Source organism: Chenopodium quinoa, unplaced genomic scaffold (genome assembly GCF_001683475.1).
Source record: "Chenopodium quinoa cultivar QQ74 unplaced genomic scaffold, ASM168347v1, whole genome shotgun sequence".
Classification (NCBI taxonomy): Eukaryota; Viridiplantae; Streptophyta; class Magnoliopsida; order Caryophyllales; family Amaranthaceae; genus Chenopodium; species Chenopodium quinoa.
In genome coordinates, this window is record NW_018743175.1 from 4,839,197 (window position 1) to 4,853,997 (window position 14,801).

General features: G+C 34.9%; 2 protein-coding genes across 3 annotated transcripts; both read left to right on the forward strand.

The window, feature by feature from the left end:
* The first annotated feature begins 328 nt into the window (after positions 1 to 328).
* On the forward strand, positions 329 to 6,004 carry LOC110732664 (cadmium-induced protein AS8-like). 2 transcript variants are annotated; one of them, XM_021912633.1, is made up of 4 exons: positions 329 to 487; positions 1,699 to 1,942; positions 3,023 to 3,235; positions 3,691 to 6,004. In XM_021912633.1, exons 2-4 carry the CDS (start codon positions 1,705 to 1,707, stop codon positions 3,702 to 3,704), a joined length of 465 nt encoding a protein of 154 aa, XP_021768325.1. In that variant the 5' UTR covers positions 329 to 487; positions 1,699 to 1,704; the 3' UTR covers positions 3,705 to 6,004. The 2 variants fall into 2 exon arrangements, with proteins under 2 accessions (XP_021768325.1, XP_021768324.1); XM_021912632.1 differs by having other exon boundaries at positions 358 to 561.
* Positions 5,647 to 14,530, forward strand: LOC110732663 (MOB kinase activator-like 1A). The gene is made up of 7 exons (XM_021912631.1): positions 5,647 to 6,003; positions 10,362 to 10,410; positions 10,876 to 10,984; positions 11,243 to 11,336; positions 13,533 to 13,666; positions 13,856 to 14,019; positions 14,246 to 14,530. Exons 1-7 carry the CDS (start codon positions 5,981 to 5,983, stop codon positions 14,315 to 14,317), a joined length of 645 nt encoding a protein of 214 aa, XP_021768323.1. The 5' UTR covers positions 5,647 to 5,980; the 3' UTR covers positions 14,318 to 14,530.
* Positions 14,531 to 14,801: the final 271 nt, after the last annotated feature.

Sequence of the window (14,801 nt, forward strand, 5' to 3'; positions counted from 1 at the left end):
AGGGCATCTATCCACATCTACACCTAACTACCAACTGTACCAAATTCAAAGTAACAGACAAAATAATTTTATTCTCTTACCTCGTATATTATTACGAAATATGAATATATTTTAATATATTTAACTATAATACTTTAAATAAAATAAGATTAGATAAAATAAGTTCAAAAACGCGTTATTTTCAAACATGTAAATTATAAAGGACAAATGAAAAAAAAACGTGAAAGTTGCATCAAATTTTTTGACAAAAAATCTACGGAGTACAAGAGAGAAAAGAGTTAGTGGGCCTAAAATAGCTCCAAAGATAAGATAAAGGTGACAAGGGATTATCAAAGACCACAATCATAATCCATAACTAATTAGCTATTCATGATTATAAATGTTAATTAAGAATTTAAGAGCCCGTTGTTAATTGGACCCAGTCCAAACTCTCAAGTTTTTTGTTTCATCCGAATTCAACTCCCGCTTGCCATCACACAAAACCCAGGTAAACACAAAAAAAAGGGAAGAACTTGATTTTGGAGGTGAACTTTGCTTTGATTTTCATCTGCAATTTGAATGGTATCTTACTATGTTTTTACTTATCAACTTGTAAACTTCATGTTGTATTTGATTTTCTCATTGTTTTTGTATTTTCTCAGTGTTTGTATGGTATGATTTAAGCTCATTTTACACTAGTCTTATCTGGGATTGATGAAGAATAACTAGAGGTTTTCTGGGTATTTATTTAATTTTAAGTTTCATAACCCCATTGTTGTATTATACAGTAGAATTTCAATCATCATAATATAAGTTATATAACTATGTTTTCCATGTTTGTACCTTGTTATATGATGAGCATTTGTATGAAATTTCATTCAGTTTTGAGGGTTTTGATTAGACCCCTATTTTAGTGAATAACCATTTTATCAATTTATGAGTAAGTTATAATCAGCTGGGTATTCTATAATTATTATAACTAAAATTTGATGATATGCGTTTTACATGCAAATTTTAAGAGGGGTGGAGATGGGGTGTCTTATCCCCACATTGATCCAACATCAGCCGTGTGAGACTATGAGTGCGGTCTCGAGTTCAGCATTTTGCTGTTTGTTCCAACAATTTCTCTTTTATTTCATGCCTAGACGAGGACACCGGGAGATTTCTACGAGTGTTATTACTTAACCTTCTCTTTACCCTGCCTTGGGTGGGAGCCTTGTTAGAGGCACTTTTTTCTTGGTATTGTTAATGGTTATTGCTTGTGCACATTGATAAGTTCATTTGCGTACACTAGGGTTTAAACGTGAATAAGACATTCTAGTGTGTAGAGTGTAACCAATTGCGGGGGGTTGTAAAGTGAGTTGTCTTATGTGGGTGTATTGGGCAGAAACCTAAATGATGTGATTTAGAGCAATCACAAACTTCCGTTGGAGGATGACTTAAAGTTTGATTTCCATGCAATGACAATGGCTATACAATCATGAAATGATGATGGCAATGGCACTGCAAACCATGGTATAGTTTGGTTCAAGTTGGAAGTTTGCCTTCTGATGCGTCCTGGTTTTTTTTTTTCCATAAATGCTGACATTTTGGTTAGTGGTTAGGCATTTAAATGATGTTACATAGTTTGTGTTTTTATATATATTGCTATGAGATTCTTAACTAGTATAGCCAGTAGAGTGACATAGGCATTAATATGATATTTATCTACATTCTCAGGTCCTAATGATAATAAAAGGGCTCTTCAGGAGGTATGAGAGATGGAATCCTGTGCATCCAACCCATGGAGCCTTTTGGGGAATGGGAGTAGGGATTGGTTGCGGTGTGGGTTGGGGTCCTGGTTTTGGACCTGAGGTGATTGGATATGTCGGTTCCGGATGTGGTATTGGATTTAGTGTCGGTATTACTCTAGTTGGTTTTGGCATTGGCCTTCCTGTATATACTCTCAACAATGCTCCTAAAGGTAACATCATTGTTGATTACTCAACTGTTTTGTGCATTAGAATTACCCATCCTACAACTAAAATTCATTTACACCTTCATTTTAAAGGGGAAATATTGCTACCTAGGATTATTCAACTTTCATCAGAGCCGTAATTCTCTTTTGTTTACATTTACATATGAGGGCAGGCTTGATGATAGATAACAGAACGTGAAGTCACTACAGTTTCAAAGAGTTGGCAAGGGAGTTGATGTACATGTTGAATTTCATCTGAGTTCTTGATATAGATGGCCTTTGCAAGAATTTCAAGTTGTCTTGAAGCATAATTATGGCATGTTGCCACTTGCCACACTAGTGAAATTCTCCTTTTTAAGGGTAATATGCCATGGATCTGGAGGGTGATGCTGGATAGGTTGACTATATTAGCAGAACAGGAATAGGAGTTAGGGATGAAGATAAAAAAAGAGCAACTTGTTATATTTATTATGAGATTATCATGCAAAGACACAGATTTAGGTTAAAAGATTATGACTAAGCAAAGTTTGCTGGAAAAATCTCATACATGTCCATTCTCATGTCTATGTTTTAATACATAAATCAACTTTCAATGGTTAGAAGAATTTGCCATTATCAAGAGAGCAAGTTTACAATAGCATTTAGATGAGACATTATTAATTATTTGTCTCTTATAAAGAACACTGGCCTATTCAACTCTGCCTCAAATGCATTTTTAGTGGTTCTGATGATTGCAGAATGTAACATAATTGGCAAAACGCCGTATTTAGTTTCCTTTGTTTTCTGGTCATGGTGACATTAGCCATATTGCTGATTTTGTACCTCTATATATATACTTTCTCTTCTATTACGATTTCTTTGATTGCTTAATTTTAAGAGTAAACTTCATTTTAATCTGCTAAGAGGCTGATTTTTTTGGTTGTGAGGAGTTAATGATAGATTTTTCATTGTCTTAGCTAGCCTTACTGTTTACAGATCTGATGCTCTCAACTTATGCCTTCTCTTTTATTCTCATTTTGGCTGATTGCTGGAGCTTACATCTTAAATTTTTAGCTTGCATTTTTGATTGGGAGGCTATGTTTTCAGTTTTAATAGCCACAAGAAGCAATGCTTGGGACATTCCATCTCAGTTTCGGAGATTGCAACAGAAGGCAAATGACAGCTTTTCATTATTGAAGGACTTAGATATATTGAAAGGGACAGATAAATTCGATGTCGAAAATGCAATATCTTCACAGAGAAAGACTATTTCTGAAAGTTCTGAAGTATTGAAGAAAAAAAATTCTGAATCTGGTAAAGGTAAGCATTATAAATACATGTTTTTGAGTATTGGATTAATGGAAGGTTGTTCTTTACATAAATACATGTTTTTGAGTATTGGATTATAAATACAGCTTTTATAGGTCTAATAAATTGTACAATGTACATAGATTCTGTGTCTCCTCTCTGTCTTATAAAATCATGTTTCACTTATCACAAAATTTATTCTTCGTGTAGCATACCAAAACTTGTTGGTGCTTTCTTTTCTGGATTTGACATATCTTGTTTAGTTGCTGGTGAACTAGGTGAAGATTCCAAGTTTATTAGCCAAATATCTGAGTTTATGCTGTCACTGTACAACTCTTGTGTTATGAAAGTTGATGCTCATGATAGAAGCAATTATTTGATGATTATGGGCCTTATGGCTTATTAGCTGTCACTAATTTTGTCTTTGATTTTACAGAATTGTGATATTATTACTCTTTGACATGCAGATATCAAAGATTGATACTAGTGAGGTTAGACCATGGCATGCAAAAGCTACATATGAAGAACATATTGCGCTTTTGGCATCATCTTCGTAGGTTTGAGTACGGAAAATCCACATCGTAAATCAGGGTCATCAGGTCTGACATGCTGATATCAAGGACGGAGCTTTGTGAAGCTGAGCTATGGACCTACGGTGAAGCAAAAACTAATATGAAGAGCATATTGAGATTTTGGGATTACCTTCAGAATTTTAGTATGACATACACAGCTACATTGTGGATCATGTCCATTATATCACCTCCAATTCCAGTATTCAAATTCTTGGTATTCATGTGTGATAATGTAGAGCTGAAGTTTCTCTTTTGACAGTTTCATGTAATTTACAAGTATTGCTGTTGCTGTCAATAGAGAGAGGGAGACTGTACAATTCCCATTGGCCATTTTGATAAATGACACCAGTATGTAGGATCTAGCAATTTTCCAACCTCTTGAATTTATGTGGTACAGCTGTAAAGAACTAAAGAACCTTTGAGCAGCCTCGTAGCAAGCAGCAGTTGAAGAGGTTATGGGCCATAATTTGAAGGTGCGTTCATAGCCAGCAGTATCAATAGATGATTTAGTATTTGCTGACATCTAATGATGGGCACTCATGACCACTGAGAAGACTGAACTCTTGGAGGGCCATAGCCTGGTGGTAGTGGTATCATGGAAAGCAGTCACGAGGTAATACCCTGACTTTTCTCTCTCAAAAAGAAAGGTAATGCCCTACTTCAGGCTCGAACTTGACTTGGGTAATACGGAGTACCATAATAGCCCTTGAGAAACTCACTCCAAGAACGTCATAACCGCACAAAAACTTAAGGGGGGAATCAAGGATCTTTCTTTCCTGTCCTAAAGTCCCAAAGTCTGACAGCGATTTTTTGGTACCAGATGCTGCGGAAGGTCAGTATCAGGGTGGGAAAAAATGACATAGATAATAGATTTCCTTGTTTATCCCCACCGTGCTATAACAATTGATCCAATATGGATGCCCCACAGGCCACAACCTCTAGGTTCGTCAAAGCTAGCTGTGTCCAAGTGTTTACTGAAAGATGCAAGGCGATGCGAGCAAGGCAGTTGTCATAGCAATGTCACTAAGAAAAGGCCACAACTTTGGCAAACGTTGTGTTCCTTCGACATTTTTTACCTGTTCACCACCTAAATCTGATAACTGCTCTTGACACTAGCAGTATATATTAGTTGGTACATAGCAGGGCGAGTTTAGGGTCTCCCTCATACGACCCCCAAAATTCCAATTAATATTGAAGTGCCACTTTCTACTCCAGCACCTTGGTGAAATGAAGCTCATATGATTTCATGAACTTGGATTATAATTGAACTTACAAACTCTTAAAAAAAGTTTATAAAATTTTCACACCCTCTACTTCATAGTTCGTACACTTCTTCTATGTGAATGTGACCGATGAGATAATAGCAGGATTTGAGTTTGAATTCAATGTTCTACAACTTTATGCTACAAAATTGCACCATATATGTCATATGAATATTTGCCAACTTGGGGACAACTCTACTAGTCATTGTTAGTCCCCAAGTGTTTTTTCCGACTTTAATGTGTGATGTTAGATATTTTTGGACTTATTCTATTCACCTTATTTTCACTTATTTCAAGTCTAATAAGTTCAAATAAGTTTATTTAGGTTCGGATAAGTTAAGTTAGGAAAAATAAGTTTTGATAAGGGTTACTCAAGAACAAAATACAACTGATAATAAGTTCAGATTAGTGAAAATTAGACACTGCATATAAATTTTTTTCTTGTCTACATCACTCTCCTTCGTGGTCCAGCCATTCTTTTGACCCGCTAAGTCGCTAACAAAAAAGAGTACGGGAACGGGACACACCTAAAAGCTTCCCATATACGAGTACGTGATGTAATTGAAGGAGCATCAATAATGAATTGCTTCATGGCGTGGAAACCCAGCGTTGATCCGCGCCTGGCGTTATGAATCTGCGCCTTTTCTTCTTGTTGTTATTTTATTCCCCCATTAATTTAACACAATTTTGAAGAACAAATCCACCCAATTATACTTCAACTTTTCCCCTAAATAAAATATAACACCAACTGAAAACAAGTGACATTCTTTCTAAAAAATCTCCTTTTTTTCTCAATTTTCAAACCCAGAAAATCATTACTTACTCTCACTCAACTCTCATACATACACAGTTACACACTAGATTTCTCTTTCATGTCCTTTTGATTTATGCCCGATTAAAGTTTTTTTTTTTTTTTTGGAGCCATGAGTCTCTTCGGTCTTGGCAGGTTAGTTTTAATTTTTATTTTAGTTTCTTTAATTGGATAGTTTGAGCATATATTAGTGATTTTATGAACTGGGTTGGTATTAATTTCTTGTGGGATGAGATTTTTTTTGATGTTGAATTGTATTAAGATCTGTTTTTGTTGGGCTTGTTTCTGGGTTTTGAATGAGTCAATCAGTTTTATGTTGAATTTTGTGGGGTTAATCATCTGGGTTTCTGGCAAGAACAAGATCGAAGGTGTATAAATTTCAATGTTACTTGCATGCAGATTGCAGAATTTTATTAGAATGTTTAAAATATAGGATGTTTTGTAACAAATGATGGTAATTTGGTATTAATAATTTAGCAATGTGTGCAAACCATATTTACAGTATGAAAGTGCAGAATTTTTATTGTTAGAATGTTTATATAGTATGTTTTGTATCAAATTCTGTCTTTTGATAGCATGATTGTAGCAATTTGTGCAAACAATTACTAGAGATATGATTAGCTTAGGGCAGATGTAACACTAACACCCATTGTGAATTTTCTTTATGGTGGATTATTGGGAAATTAAGGTGTACCTAGCATGACCTTGCCTTAGGTAGTACTCCGTAAGAAAGTTTGTTGGGTGAAGATTAAGATTTAGTGGGTTCCTTTATACTTGTGTTCTCACTGCAATGCTTGTTCTAAAGGGAAGGACCAAAGGATACTTTGATGTGGGAGCATCCTTCCCTAATTTTGGACTTAGGATAATTTCAACTCCACCTTATGCTCTTGAGTTGGAGGCTATAATAGCTTATTTGTTATGGGTTGATCCCTTTTCCATGCTTTCCGTCTCATGAGTTTAGTTCAGTTCTTGTGGTTTGAATGAGCTCTTGGAGAATTTAAAGGATTTAATAGGCTTTGGGGATGGATAAGGCTGGAAAACAAATTAAAATTTTGTACGGGTGGTTGTGTTATTATTCAAGTGCAAAGACATTGTGGAAAGAAGCAGAATCAATGTTGCCCATGGGCATTTGTGCTATGTACACAATCGTTTGTGGCATTAGGATGCAAGCACCTCAAATTATAGCTTGTCACAGGCACCCTGCACCGGTGCAAAGGTGCATGCGTGCACGGCTAATTTGATGCTCAATTTCTCAAAGTATTTGACCATAGTCCTATATTCTTCTTTAAAATTATAGTCCTATATGTTTATTTTGTAAAGAATGGCTAAGGATTGTCTTCAAGACTTAAACTCTTAATTAGGGTTAAATTAGTGTTTGAGCCTCTTAAACTCTTAATCAAGATGAAGGTTGTATTTGGCCCATTTTGATGAATAATATTGAAATGACTCTTATGTCTAGTCTATTTGGCCTGATATCCTTTGTGGATCACTTGATCTTTTCTTTCTAGGCTTTGTGACTTCTTTTTGCTCACCTTATCTCGACTTATTTTATAGGGTTAATATATTCATATAAGCTCTGATAAGATAAATTTTAAGGGATTTAGGTTTAATAAGGAGTGCCCAAGCTTAAGTTACATCTAAAATAAGTTTGCTTTGGTTACTCAAGTGAATAGAATGCACCTCAGTGTTTGATTGTTTGTGTTAGTTTATGTGCTGTGAATTTGTGATTGCTTTATATGCCCAAAATCAAGTGAATAGAATGCACTTCATTATCACTTCGATCGTCTCCTATCTTTATTTTGGCTGATTGAATACATAACTTATGTTACATGGACTCGGGAACGGGTGTCGGACACGGACACATGTCCAAGTGTCCGATCCGGCAAGTTCTAAATTTTTAGGACACGGGACTGTCCGATATTTGGACACGGGTATGGGAACACGTCAATACGTAACTTAAATTTATGTAAATAACTTATATATTACAAAAGTTTTAAATTTTTCATTACGTCCACCCTTATATTTTTAATTTTAATTCTTTCCTCAGTAATTTCTCCTCATAAATGGCAATCTTCTTCTCTCCATCTTCTCTATATCAATGGTGGTCTTCGAACAAGATGTGTTTTTCTTTCATGTTTTCCTCTTTTTTTCCTCTCCACTTTTGATGGAAGCGTCCGAGTGCACATTGAAGGGTTGGACACGTGTCCCGTGTCCGTGTCGTGTCGACACGAACACTTTGCAATTTTAGCCGTGTCCGATTAACATAGTACATAACTCATAAACTCCTTTATCCTCCCACGAAATCAAATACATCCCCAACACAATCTACGACTTAACTTGGAGAATTTGGTTCAAAATTGTTAGAAATCCATAAGGGCACTAAGATGCATTTATTAACAAAAGGGAAAGTTCTCGCTGGAAAAAAATAAAAGCCTTTTCTCTCTCTCTCTTTCACACACACACACACAAGATTGTTAATGCAAGGCATATATTTTAATTTTATTTCCTATTTTATTCGATGGGATCTTTATAGAAATATTGTATTAGAATCTTATTCCTTCAGCCCCACACTAGTTCGAACACTTAACACTACATGGAGATTTAGAAATATAAGTTGTAATAGAGTTATCTACCGTCATTTATTTAAAAAAAGATGCTCATTGTACATGACACACAAGATTGTACTCACACTAGGATTGTTTCCTATTTTAGTTGATGAAGCCATTATGGAATACAATATATTAGAATCTTATTTCCTTTCCCCCCTCATTAGTATGAACACCTTATCACTCTTAGAGTCTTAGGAGTTTAGTTATTATTGTGCTATTTTATTGGTATTTACAACAAAATACTCCGTAGTTGTGGTGGGCAGGGGTGATAATTGAGCAGAGCAACTCGTGAGCACCTCGAACTCAACTCGGTCAACGCTCGGTCAAAACTCGATTGAGTTGGCTCGTACTCGCTCGAATCAGCTCGAAACTCGATAAGTGTACAAGAAATTCAATACTTTTCATTCTTCTGTCTTTAAAAACAGAAATTTACCTTGACACTTAATAAATTAAAATTAATATACTTAGTAGGAAAAATTTACATAAAGAGAAGAAAATGTAATCAACAAATGTTTGAAATTCAAGAGAGCTAAACCTTTAAACGAGCAACAAGTGATCGACTCGACTCGGCTCGACTCGATACTTAACGAGCACGAGTCGAACCCTCTGCTCGTGATCGACTCGCTCGATTAGCACCCCTAGTAATGGGAGTGAGTAGGGTATTTTTATGGTTATATTATTGAAAAAGTAGGTGTGAGGGGAAATTATGGGTTCAATAAAAAGATGAGAAATACTTCCTTTGTTCCATATTGCAATATGAGGGGGGGGGGGGGTCACGCTTCCCAAACAATTTAAACTTTAAGTATTTAATTATCTCTGTTTCATATTATTTGCAACGATTTGACATTAAGTGTGAGTAGAATATGTCTAATCGCTGCAAATAATATGAAGCAGAGGTAATATAAAGGTAGAACTTATAAAAAGTTGATACTGTGAAAGTATGTATCAAAATGAATCTCATAAGACTCTACATGACTATATATATCCTTACGTATAAATCAAAATCTGTGGTCAAAGAGGAGAATGTGAATAATGTCAAAACTACAAAAGTTGTCAATGAAAGAAGAATAGATAGTTTGTAGGACTATAAGAATAGAAGCATTCAAATTATTCTGGGAGAGAAAAGGGTGGAAAGTTTTTAAACTATTCTAGTATGGAAGGAGTAATGAAACATACATTTTCTTTTAGATATGTAAACTAATTATATCCTCCTGGCATGCAATTTAAGGCAAAGATTAGAGAAGGTTATCGGACAAATCAATAAAAATGGCTTTACAATTACTAAGAGGAGAGGGTTATGTTATTACAATTTAAATTATAATTACTCCGTTTTTTTAGATGATATATTTCTTTCATCACGTTAATTAATGCACAAATTCAATGATTAATAGTAAACATTATAAAACGTTGATATAATGAAATAATCGTGACAATACTAACAAGATCTCATATTACTATTTTTTGTCATAACTATAATTCATAAAAGCTTGTCAAAGTAGAGTTTGTGAATAGTGTCAAAAGTCAAAACGTGTCAACTAATTCATACTCTCTCTTATTACGTCATATTGTGATTTATATGCAAGAAAAAGTATAGGCATGTGAGATCTTGTTTGATTCGTCTCAATATGTACTTTATTAAAATCTAATGTATGATAATTTGTACCAAAACGCAACCAAAGATATTAATTGTTAAAATTGTGCTTTGGCAAGCATGAAACTCTTAGTGTTGCAAGTAAAATGGAGTGGAGGATGTATTATTTTTTTAGTTTATATATCCTATTATGGATTGAAATCAAGAGAGTATTGATTTGGCATATGTTTCTTGATCAATTATCCAATATTTCCATATAACTAAAATTTAACAGCACCATTCTTTGCTGGCAGGAACCAAAGAACATTTCGGCCCAAGAAAAGTGCTCCTTCTGGAAGTAAGGTTGGTTTTTTTTTTTTTTTTTTTTTTTTTTTTTTTTTTAAATGTATTTATAAATGTGTTTGCAATTTCTTACTTTGGTTATTGCATGACTTCTCCAACCCTTGTAAAGGAGCTTCTATTGAAGGGGAAAATCAAGGAGGATACTAGTTACAGTATTTAGACCTGTTGATTCTAGGCTCTAGCTATAGCTATGTATCTGTACTATGATAACTTTGAGGTCATCCTACCCTCTTATTGCTTTTCAACTTAGCAACAGTTTTAGCCTTTTAAATTTGTTCATATATTGTTAATCAGTGGCTTCTAGACCACTAAAGTCAATCATTATGCTGCAATTTATGAAGACCATCAAAAGTATTGACTCAATTTGTCATGTTTTTACTTTTTAGTTTAAGGCATATTGATATTTGAATATATGCTGCTAATACCAAATAGAAGTGAAACATTGACTATGTCTTCTAATCGCAGGGGGCCCAGCTGAGGCAGCTTATTGATGCGACCCTAGGCAGTGGAAATCTGAGGGAAGCAGTGAGACTTCCGCCAGGAGAAGATTTGAATGAATGGCTTGCTGTGAACAGTATATCTCTTTTCTCTTCCTATCCCCTCTCCTGTATATTTTGCACAATTTAAAACAAATCCCTTACCCTGGTATACTGTCATAAATCCAGACTATTGTCCGCCTTTGATGTACTATTGCTGCTTTGCCATTGTCAGGCTATAAATCTATTCTGATTGGAAATTTGGAATTTGTGTTGCATTACAATTTCACATTGTGATCGTATTGTTAGAATTGCCTGTTGTATCTAAGTCTTATTAAGATTGATCTTTTTTTCAGCTGTGGATTTCTTCAACCAAGTGAACCTACTCTATGGCACTCTCACTGAGTTCTGTACAACAGAGAGCTGTCCCACCATGACTGCAGGACCCAAGTAATGCCCTTTAGATCTTTTTTCAATAGTTATTTATTGAGTTCATGCATTAGCATTTACAGATATCTTGAAATTGGATTTTTTATCAAATTTTTTCTTCAGATATTGAAAGATTGTGCCTCACTACATTCATTAGTCAATATAAATGCCGTTTAGTCGCTAGAATTGCATGGTCCACACAGATTCGAAGTTTAGGTGCCAATTTATTGTATCCAGCCCCAAATCCTTGGGAGCTGAAATATGCAGCACCTTATTGGGAAATTGTTGTTTTATTTTCTGCCTTGCTTCTTTAAGTTTGGAAATAGATCAACATTTTGGCGGTATAATTAAGTGCTAATTCACTGGGGATCTTTCCTGCGTGGGATTATTTTTAGTTTTTGGGATTCTGAGTTAATAAAGCCTAAAGAGGCTCATGAAATTAATCATGTTCTCTATTAGGTTATTTTTGGCGTTGAAGTGAACAGATTCTAAATACTTATTACCCTGTGGTTTGTGGCATTATGTTATTGCAGGTTTTAATTCTTATTAATAATAAATTGAATAAACATTAAAAAAATGCAGATTTAATTTTGGTTTATCTCTCACATAGATCATGGATTAAATGAGTAATCGATGCCTAAAGGGTAAAGTTGAAACTGTGGTGCTTTTTAGCTTCATTGCACAAAGTTGAATGGTTAACTGGGATTAATTTCAAAAATAGGGCTTTAGTTTCATGGAAAGAAGCTGGTCAGTAAGGATGTTTGCTTCTGCTAATGGTTGGATTAAAGTCTTTATTGGGTTTCAAAAAAAAAAAAAAAAAGTCTTTATTGGGTGCTGGTGGTGATGCTCATGTAGTTTGTTAATATGATGTGTGAGGTGGTCAAATATACTAAAAATTTATGAATATTTGGTTAGACTAAGCCCAATATTCAAGGTAGAACAACTGAAGGTGATTAAGGCTGCTTACTGCATTGATTGTAGACTTGTAGTAGTCTAATTTGATCTTATATGGGTCATGGTTGAGTAAAAGCTTAAAAGGTCAACAAGGATATCAGCCTTTTAGAATAACATGCTGAAGCTGAGAAAAGAGACAGCCATTGTGATGCTTATTGTTATTATGTGATCCTGGGTTGGATAAGTTGAATTGAAGGTCTTCATAAGTTTGTGTAGATTCTGTTTACGGCTTTAAACAGATGCAATTAAGGTGATTATTTCCAATGTTTTTATTAATTATTTTTTCTTTTCTTCTTTGTTTTGGAGTGATTAGCTCTACTGCTTATAAGATCTGGCCTTCAGAAGTGATCTGGAGCATTTGTTGTAGGCAATATCTGAGTCTTTTTTTTGGATCAAGTGGTTCATAGATGCTAGATATCTTGACTCTTGATGAATGCAGTCTCACTCAATTTTAGGAGCCTTTATCAATCTTCAACTGGCTTGAATTACTCCATTTTGTTTACTGACTCTTTTCAAAGCTCTCTGTTTCTTGGAATATTCAAAGGAGCAAAATATGAAGATAGATAATTTGCTCTGTAGGATGGTGGAATGGAAGCGAGAAATTTAGAATGGAGAGAGGATTTCAGCAAGTCTAGGAGTCAAAGGGATTGGGTCTTAGATGTCTGAAAACATCTTTTAATCCTAAACCAACTTAGGGCATTGTTTTTTGGGGGACCTATCAGAACCTGTTCTTTCTCGTATACTGGGATTTTTTAGTTTCTTTGTGACTGCAATTATCACTTGCTTTGTTGATGATTGTCTGTTTTGTAAGGAGCATAAGTTCCTCTTATGCATAATTGTGAGGGCTCTACAGGGGCTAAAAGGACTTCAATTGTGGGATGCTTGGAGTAAAATAGTCTAATTCTTGCTTATTTTGTATACATTCTTTACGCTTCTGCTTTTTGAATGTAAGGTGTATGAAGCATGAGGTGTCTTGATATTACTTTATCAGAACTTTTGTTTCGATTAAAGCTCCTTTCCTTTAGCTTATTTTACTACTACTACTACGTATTAGGCTTTCTTATGTCGCATACAATAGATTGATATTGGCTTTTTTGGGATGTTAAATTCTCGCTAAATTTGCTTCTGCATCTGTTTATGTCAATTTTTTATTTATTTATACGAGTGTTTACCAATATATCATAATGTAAATTTTTACGTACAATCATTGATGTCAACATCATGTTTCTATACTCCGTATTTACTTTGATTATGCCGCGACAGGTATGAGTATCGATGGGCTGATGGAGTTCAGATAAAAAAACCTATTGAGGTTTCTGCACCAAAATATGTTGAGTATTTGATGGACTGGGTTGAATCGCAATTGGATGATGAGTCCCTCTTCCCACAGAAGATTGGTAATCTTTTAGCCATTTCACATCTTCCCGCTGTTATTTGTAAAAACAACATGACTTCCCTGGAAAAAAATACTAGTAAATGATTGCTTTTGACGGAAGCTATTTTGGTGAAAGAGGTGGGCAGGCTTATATATAGACCCTGTTTGTGCCTTAACAGATTCTTCTTTTGTGGACATTCTCTTTTTGTAGGGGCACCATTTCCTTCGAACTTTAGGGATGTTGTCAAAACTATCTTCAAGAGGTTGTTTAGGGTGTATGCTCATATTTATCACTCGCACTTCCAGAAGATAGTGAGTCTCAAGGAAGAGGCCCACCTGAATACTTGTTTCAAGCATTTCATATTATTCACATTTGTAAGTCCCTTTTATTTATTTATTTATTTATTTTTTATAGTTGTATAGAACCAACACATGGTCGATAGATATTCTTAATATTTGAATTCCTTGAGTTGGATCTTTAAAGGTTTCTCCTTTTAGAATTAGGAATTTTGTTATGTTTTGGAGTTAGTTCATTTAAAAGACATAAGCTTCTCATAGTCCCCTCCTTCAGGATCTGATGTTACTGTCGTCAATTGTGCAGGAATTTGGGTTGATTGAGAAGAAGGAACTTGCTCCTCTTCATGAACTTATAGAATCTATTGTTCCTTACTGAAGTAACACCTTTTTAATTACATATCCTGGATTGTTGGTTTAGTCACATAGTTGAATCCAATAAAGGAATCTCAGTTTTTAGACTCCGTGTGCCCCTCTTTGCTCTTGTGCCTTAAATTTATCATTTGTATATGCTTCAGTTTCCATATATGAATGTGTTTCGTTATTACAAGTATATGATATAAACTATGGAAATGATTATTGCCATTTTGTATGTGCAAGTTCTCAAAGGCCTCTCCTTTCTGATAGCTAAATGCTTAGCAGATCACTTGGTGGGAGTTGAACACGATGCAATGTAGTGATTTATTAGCTAATTTGATGGAGTTACCGAGGAACTTTTTCAGCTGTGAATGAGGTCGACTAAGACTTTGTTTGAAACCATGCATATCGAAGAGGACATCTTTATTTTTCATGATTGGGCAGAATAATAGTAGCTTGAGCAACTATTGTTTGCTCTTGGTCTCGTGGACCATTATCCCGTCTAG

Excerpts from the sequence above, each read along its gene's own strand:
- LOC110732664 (XM_021912632.1), top strand. Across the intron at positions 1,943-3,022 it reads TCTCAACAATGCTCCTAAAG|TTTTAATAGCCACAAGAAGC; the intron begins GTAACATCATTG and ends CTATGTTTTCAG.
- LOC110732663 (XM_021912631.1), top strand. The coding sequence starts at position 5,981 with ATGAGTCTCTTCGGTCTTGGCAG. Across the intron at positions 10,985-11,242 it reads TGAATGGCTTGCTGTGAACA|CTGTGGATTTCTTCAACCAA; the intron begins GTATATCTCTTT and ends TCTTTTTTTCAG. Across the intron at positions 11,337-13,532 it reads ACCATGACTGCAGGACCCAA|GTATGAGTATCGATGGGCTG; the intron begins GTAATGCCCTTT and ends ATGCCGCGACAG.